Here is a 10,317-nt window from a genome sequence, read left to right as displayed (position 1 = left end):
GAGCGAATGGTGATTTTTAAATGTCTTTATTATTTCACCTATTTATTTAAATGGTGAAAATGTAATTTGATTTGTATTTTTTTTTTTACATCATATTGCATTATTCATACTTTTTTCAACACTTGTTTAATACATAATTTGATACATATCATGCATGGAGCTTAGAGCGTGCAGCCTTCCTCTCAATTTGTATTTTCATGGACAGATCACAAGTTATAGAAGGTAAATTCGTCATTGTGTCGCGTAATAAATATGCTGAGTTGAACAATTGTATAACCAATGGTACCAAGTGAATGCAGAGTCGCACCAAAGTCTAGGTAAGTCAACAACGTTGGTGCATCCCTGCCACCATAGTGAAGCCTAAGAGAGCAAACAAAAAATTAAGGGGGTTTGTTTGTATTGCAGTTAACCAGTATACAGGGACTTGTGAAAAGTGAAAACCTTTTTGAGCATCTTTTTATCAATTAGAGATGGAAGATGGAAATCTGAGTTCCTGCACAATGTATAATTATCCATCCAAATCATGGTTCTAACTTGCCCACTAACGAGAAAACTAACCTGCGTCTCATTCCTTTGCAGCAAAATAATTTATAACAATGGAAGGATTACTACTTTGGAGCGTCCAAAATTGCTAAATGACAATCTTAAAAGCTAGCCTTGAATGCCTCAAACTATCTAATCTTTCTAATTACAAGTACAAAAGAAAAGAAAAATCTCTTACAGCCCAAAGGAAAACTTTCAGGCTCCGATGATTCCTGGCAGAGGGGCTTACCAGCAGTTGACTGAATAACCCCATGAAGATACTTGATACTCTTCTTGACCTCACAGCCACTGACCACGTAAATAAGGACATTGAACTCTATCCTTCCAAAGAAAATCAGTCACATTTGATGTTTCTATAAATCCTCCTCACAAATAGGTTAGAGCCCAAAAATCCAACAGCTCCTGAACATAGATGACATTATGATGTAGTTGATTAGAACAGCATAAAACAAAATAAAATTGCTGCACTAGTTCCTCACAAGCAACATAAAGAAAGAAATTTATTAATAGATGCATCCTTGTCCAGAGCGATAAGACAGATATAACAGTTGACGTAAATCATCACAAACGTCTAGTCAAACACAATATCACATGAACGGTCTTTAAAACTGGAACTGATATACTCACCGCAGAGAATCCCTAAGCCAAGACAAAACATCAGTGTATAGCCAAAGTAGAAGCTGGTCTGAAAGAACCCTGACATCTTAGTCTTCACATAATAATAATATACAGAGTACAGGTATACATAGACAGCGGTAGAGGCAGCTGAGGAAAACGAAGTCCACTGCCAATGATAATTTTCAGCATTTAGTAGGAAATATGTTCCCACAATAGTCACGCAGACCGTAACAATAATGAGGATCAGAAACACCAGAAGCATAAATCCATACACATAGTATACCTGTAAAAGAACACAATAGAAGAGATTAGCAATGACTTCAAATTTTGCAAAAGCCCAGCAGCTCCACAGAAAACTGCATAATGCCACTACCTAATAAGAGGCATATATTCTTCTTCAATTTAAAAAGTTGACAAATGCAAATTACAACATATGATATAAAAGGAGTACGTTCAAATCCCTTAGCTGTTTGTCCTTTCCCATACTAGCCAAGGATGAAAAAAGGATGATCCTCTCCCCCTTTTCTTTGCCCTCCATACTCGGGGAGGGAAGGAATGAAATGAAGTAGGAGCATCTGATGAAGAGTTAGACAAATAAAATGTGCAAAAGCACAAAAAAAAAAAAAAACTATTCTGTAGGTACAATAAATAAACTGAATACACCTAAAGGAATGTAATATCTGTCTGTCCAGAAGCAATGAACTTGTCATCATCCTATGTAATTTTTTCCAGTTCTTCTCCAGAACATTTAATAAAGGGACAATTTTACCCCTCTACTTCAATATAATGGTCACATCTATCCTCCATTATACTATATGGCTAAAAAAAATTACCCCCACCATTAAGAAGGTTCTCAATATTTAACGGATTCCCCTTCCAATTACCCAATTACTCCTTATCGGTGGGGTGGCAGATGAAACACAATGAACTAGCTGAAACGAACAAGCAAACAGTCAGACCAAAGGGAGGAGGACCCCTCATTGTATTTTGAATCCATAAGTCATTTCATATTCATATTCATTAGAAACAATTCCTAATCAATTGAAGAATTGTATTCAAGTTCTTTGTATCTACATCTGTCAACTCTTCCCCTTCAGATTGTTATACCAAGTGACTCAGTGTTTGTAAACCTCGCAGAAGGTTAGACTTTACCTTGTAATTCCAGAAGGAGGTGAAGACAAAATACATCTCAATAAATATGCTTCCAAATGGCAGCAATCCTCCCATCAAGGAAACTACAGATGGTGTCAGATACCACTTCTTTTCGGGAATAGGCCGAGGTATGGTCTTGACACGGCATGGATTGTTTGGAGCGCCACTCCAGTTTCTCCCAAAAACAGTACCAAGAAGAGCCAGGGGGAAGGAAATGAAGGCCCAGATGACAAAGACAACTACCATAGTACCAAAGGGAATGGCTGCTAGAGACCCATAAAATATTGCAATTGTGTTCAGAATAAAGCCAATCCCAAAGCATAAAAAGGGTAAAAGTGACGCTGTAAGAATCATAGATTTGATCCAGCTTTTCCCTGCAATTAGGAACCAAACACCATGACAATTCTATGTAGACATTCAGACAGAGTAACATGGTTTAAGCAAATATATACATAGTAAACCAAATGAAATACTTTATATATCCATAGATTACACACAGAGTGAACCTAATATACAAGGAAATAAAAGCTGTGCACCAGATAATGTTGGTACCAGAAATGTCTACAGTGTACACTAACAAATATGAAGGCAAAATATTCTGTTCATCTGTACTTTGTTAGTCAGATGAACAAAAAATGGCAAGCCATAAAGAAGACGTTAGGCAAAAGTAGTGGCTTGTATGCATAAATATAGATAAGCAAGAGCATATACCACCATTCCGTGAGTACATTGCACCACTAACATAGCCTGAAATGAATGATGTCAAAGCATAGCATACTATGAAAGTTGTGACAATAGCTCCTCTCCTGCAAAAAAAATAATATGCACGTGACATTTAAGCTTTCCTCCCCTTCCCCCACCCAAAAAAAAAAAAGAAAAACAATGCAGTTTAAGCTGATAATTCTGTCAACGTAGCATATACATGGAGTTAGTTAAAATAAATGGAACTAGAAAGAGTAACAACAGTCTTGGAGGTGAAGTGGGTGTCCTACCAACCACGTACTTGGCTATGTCTTTGGGGGAAAAATTCAAGTCTATGGAAATCTGGAATGGGGTGATTGAGAAGTGTGAGAAGAGGATAGAAAGGTGGCAGTCTCAGTACCTTCCACTAGGGATAAAACTGACTCTGATTAATTATGTGTTTCATGCACTGCCAACATATATGACGTCATTATTTCCTGTCCCAACACGAATCATCAATAGGTTGGATAGTGTTAGACCCCTAGTCTAACAAAGCAACGTCAGACTGGCATGGCAAGGATTTGGGCATTGGGCTTGGCATGTGTGCGGATAAATAGTGCAGCTGTGCAGCGAAGTGTTGGTGTGCAGCAAAGCGTTCAAGATGCTTGACTGTGGGCAAGGCAGCTAGGATGTGCAAAGGCAAACACAGGCATATGTCCACCTTTGGGGTGTATGTGTGAGCAGTGGCATCGGCAAGGAAAGACAGTGTATTGGCTTGACAAGGCAAGGATGCAGGACTTGACGATGGCAAGACAAAGTTGATTCAAGTGTCAGCAAGAGTTGGCAGAATTGAAGGAATAAAACCAAGTGTTGGAAGCAGGCTAAATATTCTGAAGTGTTGGGCAGATGCAATTTCGGCTAAGGCAATTAGATAGCATGTGCTAGGCAAATGGGTTGATGTATTTGAATTCGGAAATGTATACATGCTGTTAGGATTTTAAAAAATAATGTCAAGTGCTCCGGCATACCCAATATATAATGTCCCCACAATTGCAAACAGAATGACTAGGAGAACAAGCAGTGCAAGTTGTGCCCCAGTACCAACAAGAGCTGAAATTAGCGCTAGATAATGAGGAGGTCGAAACACATCCCCATGAACAAGTTTCCAACCAGACTCTTCACTAACATCTCTTTCCTGAGACAATAACATTAACGTTATAGGACATAAAGCCTATTCAAGCCTTAGTTAAACACAAGGTTCTTCAGCATCAAGTCTTTACCAGGGTTTCGAGATCATCATCTTCCCGAGCATACTTGGCATAATCATTCCTCAGTGTCCTCATCAAAATCATAGACACCAAACCAGTAAGGAAGATGACCATCATGAAGGAATTAAATATGGAGAACCAATGGATCTGCAGAGTGAATATTACAATTATAACCAATATGAAATTCAAGCACGATAATGAATTTCTCTATGCCACATTGAACACGTGAGGATTTTATAACTTTAAATTGATCTAGATCTAGTGATACAAAACAAAAAAGGTATAGTAAGTTTGCTTGAAGAAATAATGCCTCAAGCTAAAATCTACCTGATGCTCAAAAAATGGGTAGTCCAAGTATACGTCAAAACGATGAGCAAAAGTGATATTGGTAGGTTCCCATTTGACAGAATATGTCATGTCCAATGTTCTTCCAGCTTCCAAAGGCTTTGGGCTCTCCTGAGAGAGATTAACATGAATGATCTGCAAGAAAGAAACCAGGCACGTCAATATGCAGACAGGATACATAGGTGAAATAAACAAAGACACCAACCTGGTCCTTGTTGTATTTAATATTAATATTCTTATGTGTGTAAAGCACATGCTTGTTATCACTGATTCTGTCGGTATGTAGCTCACCAACAAAACCTAAAACACCAAAATAAAGCACAAAGCAGAACCACTTACCCATACATCAAGTAAGAAAAGGAAATTTGCAAGAGAAGGAGAGAAAGCTAGGAGAGCACATACCCCATAAAGGCAGGTCATCTGGAAAAAGACATTCGACCGGAGGCAAAAGAAGATAAAAGTCAAAACAAGCAAAATGGATAATTAGAAAGTAAAATAAACAATCCTTCTATAAGACAGTCAACAGAACAATGAAACAGTGCTGGGAAAAAAAAGGCACAAATCAAGAAAAGCAAAGTCAACATGAATTCAACAGGGATGTTGCAAATACAAAGAGAAGAAGGAAGGAAACTTTATAATATGCCAGAAGAAGTTGCTAAAGAAATCCATCTCTTAAGACGTTAAAACCACAAACAGCTGAAGTCTCACCAATGTCACTTCATAAACAAAAGAAACATATCTCCTCAGTTGGAGAGCAAAGGTTCCATCGAAAATTAAAAACATATCACATTCTCCCCACAGCAATAACTATAGGAACACAATTGAACAAATAAATTGAAAGCTGCAACTTTAAATTTTAATTAAAACCTGTAGCAAAACCCAAGTCAATTTCTTAAAATCTTTTTTAATTTTTCCAAGTTGCAGTTTTTAATTCCTAATCTAGATTTAATGACCAATCTTATAGTATTATAATTTCTAATTTCCTACTTCCAGTCACTAACAGGTTCATCAATAACGTTACCAAGCAATTAAGATATTATTTTTTGATCAATATTTACTAATTGGTGAAGTCCTCTCCTGTACAGAAGCCATGTGCTCGCCTTAGTACCTTGGTACCTGTACTGATGTGCCAACTACTGCTTAACCTGTCACTCACCAAGCTTCAAGCACAAGTGCATCTCAAGAATACTTTATATCATGAAATGAAGTACGCCTACTTCATGCATTGTCCTTTTTATAGAGTAACATGTCATACAAACATAGAAATTCATAGATTACATCTTGCCCTTTGAGTAAACCCTTGATCGTCAAATTGTGTGACCTTGGGATAGGATTTAAAGCTCTTGGAAAACTAAGCAATGTTCATATTTTGTAATGCATTTTTGGTACAATGTAAGAGCATTTTGAGACAATGCTTTAGACCAGTGTCTATGTTGAATAGGACAGTTTTCTAAGATTTTATGCATTATGTTGTACCATTTCCAAGCAACACCTACCTCTTTGACAAAGTAACTTGTATTTGTTTGCAGTCTACAACAAAATTTGTGATCGCTATCTTGCCTAAAAATCCCAAAACGGTTTTAAAAACCAATCTCAATTCTTTACTGACGAGAAGACAAACAAAGCTAAATTAACTTCCCAGTGCCCATCAAAAAGCTTTAGGATATAATTAATATTCTAATTTGGTAAGTAATAACAAAGTTTTAGCAGCATATACGTTACACCAATCACCTATCTGTAAAACCATCTACGATCTTTCTTTATTTCGTTTCCATGAAAACCATCCATAGATTATTCTAAATGTAGATCAGCAACAATACTTAGTGCACGATGTAACATATGACTGAACAAAAGATGTACTTTTTGGAATATTTCACGGACTTCTACCAAAATAAATTAACAAAATACTTATGATCAGTGTTGGAATAATAGAAGTACTAACTAGAAAAAAATCCAATCTTTGACAACTTTGATTGTGCAATATGTTTTATATGCCATCTCATTTCAAACTTTTATTGGAAGTTTTGTGCTATGGTGCAGACAAAACTCAATATTACCAGTAGCTATATAATTTTAAAATATATCAAAAAGAACAAAATTTGCAACTTACCAATAAAGAATTCAGACCAGTAATTGTTTTCAATAGCATCCTTGAATTGCTTAACCTTCATCTCATCAAGCTCAAGTTCACAAATGCTACCCTTGTCCACATTTTCTATCAAATTAGAATAGTCCATGTTAACTCAATAACAAACATACCCAGCGTAATCCCACAAGTGGGATTTGGGAAGGGTGGTGTTTATGTTGACCTTAGCACTACCTTCACTAATTTGTAAAGGTAGAGAGGTTATTTGATAGTCGATAGACCCTCAGCCCAGCCATGCAACTCAAATCAAACAAGAAAAAGAAAACTAGTAATTGAAATCAAAAGAGATTCACATACTTTGAAACCTTAGGTCAATCTGACTATCGATAAGCTCATTTCCACCTAAAACTTCACCAAGGCCACCCCATTTGTGAGTATTACCAGATGCATGACAGAATGGAAGGCTGTAATAGTTGTATGTTTCCTGTGGGTTATTATATGGCCCAACTTTATTCACCCAGAGGGTAACCGGATCATCTGCTTGATACTGTTGAAGAAAGCATAGGGATCAGAGAAAAGCAATTTCATATTAAAAATAGTTGGTCAAAAAAATATAAGTAGGTGTACTGATTTGTTCACTTTACTGGTGCATTCATTAATACCTAGCGAAGTTTCCAAAATATATATTTTCTTTATTGTAAGAGGTTTATTTTCTTCTTTTTTTGAGAAAGGTAACATTCTAAGAGATGTATCATCTCCCAGTATTAGCATAAAAGAACAAACCATGGAGCAAGGAAGTAGGCAAACCTGTATTGCAGAAAAGCATAAGCTAAAAATACAATAAAGTATAACATCTTACGAACACCCGTGCAAAGATAGACAAACTAAAGAGAGAAAAGAAATCAGAAAATTTAAAACGCATCATACTACAATAGTCCAATTGACAGAAATAAGCAATAGAATAGATCAATAGAATGAACTGTGAAAAGAACCATAATCCCTTCTGTACAATAGATCTAAGATCATATACCTTCTTTTTGATGAAGAAAAAAATCATATACTCCATAACACTGTAGAATAAAGGGCATATGTTCAAATTAGCAGGTATAATCATTAAAATAGAATCACCCAGTAAAGAATGGGACAGTGGGTGTGGTAATTATCATGAGAAAAATGCACCTCCACAATATGCTGCTATCCAGCAATATTGCCATTTAGCACAAAAAATGACTTTATGTGAAATACCATTGCCAGCGAGCAGCCCTTTTCTTGCTAACTTTTTTCCTTTGCTAAGTTATTTTGCAGCTTTTGTATGTCTGCAAAAAGAACTTCTCTTTACTGATTATGATGTTCTTTGCACCCAAGGGTTTGGCCTAGCAATCTAGGAAGAAGGTGAAAACCATGGGCGACCAGGTTTAAATTGCAGCAGAGACAAAAAATGATAGGTGACATTTTCTCATCTGCCTTAGTCTGTCTTAGTGTCAGATTATGTAGTACCTTTTCTACAGAGGTAGTAAGGAAACAGTGGAATAGTCAAGGTGCACGCAAGCTGCCTGAACACCATTGCTATAAAAAATTATAAAATATCGCTAAGTTTGCATGTATATAATCCTCCTATCGTTTTTATATTTATGGGAAAAAGACACTCTTTTGAATACTAGAAATGGGTTTAGGGAGTACTTTGAGAAATTGAAATATCTTCATGAGGGGGATAATAAGAAAATTACCAGAAGAAAACACAAAGTGTATAGAATGCTCCCAGATTTTAACCAAGCTGGCCCAAACATCAAGGTTCTCAAAAAATAAATAAATAAACTTTGAGCACCGCTACAACCAACTGTATGAAGCAAACTAATCCGACTAGAAGGTTTCAACTTTTGGGATAGTGTTGTCTTCCTTCTAATAACCTGTACCTCTAAACATGCAAATTTAGTGGCATCACCTAAACTTTACTAACATTCAACGTGTCTTTATCATGTACTTACTTAGAAGGCAAAAATAACATGACAAGATCAAAATGGAGTTGACAGTGTCCCTTATTCAGAATAACCAACAAAGTCATATAGGCCGAAAAGTTGTCGCGGACCGTTTAGGACGCATTAGATTTTGTAAAAATATCTCGTATTTTCTTCATTTCAGTGGTTGTTCACAAAATTTTAGCAACTGATAATTATCAATCATCGTCAAATCCCCCTATCCATCACACGATGGAGGAGACACCTTCAACCAGGACGTAAATAATATTTCCCATATGCATATACAGTAGTCCTATACAACTTGGAAAATAAAAAAAAGTAAACATCAACTCCGGTTAAGAAGTTAACCGCTAAAACCCCATTGCTTCAAATCCAAACATGTATACAAATTGCATTTTGACAATAGATCGACACTGCTTGCACAAAATCCTGCCTAAGCTACTGCATGCACACGCAATCATTCTGAACACTTATTAGAAACTTTACTTCAGTACTAGGTAGCAGTCGGTTACAGTCAGACAGATGTAATGCTTACAAAGATAAATTTCTCGTGAAAAATCAGCATAATGAAATTCTAAGATGTGTAAAGTTAATTAAGATGTACAGCCAACACATTATCTTTCTTTAGAAGAAAAAGGTATTTACTTTCATTCATTGTTCCCATTTAGACTTCGCTTGGAGGTATTTAAGAAAATCTGCATGCCGGGATAAACCATATAGTAACATCTAACTATCTAAGTCCAAAAGAGAAGTTTTGATGAAACTAGATTTTGAATGAATATAGAAGATTTATATATCCAATTGATACCTACTCAAATCTAATCTATAATGGCTCAGAAATTATAACATGACGCACAAGTAATCAATATCCCCATAGATCTGAACAATACATGAAGAAAGTGATCGAATTTCAACCATGAAAAACAAAGAATGAAGGAGAATTAAGTTTCCGCGTTGGTATGAAGAATATGTGAAACATTATTACCTTGTGATCGGACTCGGAAGCAAGCGCAGGCGGAAAGATAATAAAGGCGGCCAGGAACAGGACAAGAGAGAGTGATGGAGCGGTCGGCAGCATCTGTATCGTCGGCGAAGATACGGATACAACGGTTCAGATTACTCGTTCGGCCTGGTTTTATTCCCCAGAGTAAGAGAGTAGCCCCTGTTGTGGTAGAGCTGCTTCACAACTTTCTTTTTCTTGACAAAAATAGAAAAGTAAAATATTGCACTACATACACCAGAAAGAAAATGAAGTCCATCATAATGATTTATTCTCGACACAACAATAATTTGGATAAAGTGTGTATTTATTTTTTGAATGGGCTAAATGAGATATCATCCTTTTAAAAGTTATTACCTCTTATTCCTATTTTTAAAAAATTATAAAAATTTCTTAAATTTACTGAAGGTTGGATATATTTCAAAAAGTCTTCATATATCGCGTTCTCATTTTAGATATACCGTTCAATGTTTTAATACACCACGTCTCGTTTCGAATACATCACTCAATGTATCGATATATCACTCGACGTTCTCATACATCGCATATGTCCCAATAAATCACATATAATGATATATTTGACTGATACATTGTGTAAAGTGATGTATCTAAAAATAAGAGAGAGTAGGAATTTTTATAAAATTTTCA

At 36.0% G+C, this 10,317-nt stretch overlaps 1 protein-coding gene across 1 annotated transcript; it reads right to left on the bottom strand.

Annotated features, from left to right (window-relative positions):
* Positions 1 to 424: 424 nt before the first annotated feature.
* On the bottom strand, positions 425 to 10,037 carry LOC101262570 (transmembrane 9 superfamily member 1). Its single transcript, XM_004248800.5, has 12 exons — positions 9,655 to 10,037; positions 7,051 to 7,240; positions 6,718 to 6,822; positions 5,010 to 5,027; positions 4,813 to 4,907; positions 4,590 to 4,742; positions 4,275 to 4,409; positions 4,023 to 4,189; positions 3,025 to 3,119; positions 2,314 to 2,687; positions 1,171 to 1,444; positions 425 to 945 (listed from the first exon to the last, which is right to left on the bottom strand). Exons 1-12 carry the CDS (start codon positions 9,745 to 9,747, stop codon positions 878 to 880), a joined length of 1,767 nt encoding a protein of 588 aa, XP_004248848.1. The 5' UTR covers positions 9,748 to 10,037; the 3' UTR covers positions 425 to 877.
* Positions 10,038 to 10,317: the final 280 nt, after the last annotated feature.

Source organism: Solanum lycopersicum, chromosome 10 (assembly GCF_036512215.1).
Source record: "Solanum lycopersicum chromosome 10, SLM_r2.1".
NCBI lineage: Eukaryota > Viridiplantae > Streptophyta > Magnoliopsida > Solanales > Solanaceae > Solanum > Solanum lycopersicum.
This window is presented reverse-complemented; position numbering and strand designations above follow the sequence as displayed.

Bases quoted from the DNA above. Each gene is read 5' to 3' on its own strand.
- LOC101262570 (XM_004248800.5), bottom strand. From the start codon at position 9,747: ATGCTGCCGACCGCTCCATCACTCTCTCTTGTCCTGTTCCTGGCCGCC. The intron at 4,743-4,812 runs GTTGGTGTCTTT...TCTTTCTTGCAG, and splicing joins TTAAATACAACAAGGACCAG to ATCATTCATGTTAATCTCTC. The intron at 4,410-4,589 runs GTAGATTTTAGC...TTCACTCTGCAG, and splicing joins ACCCATTTTTTGAGCATCAG to ATCCATTGGTTCTCCATATT.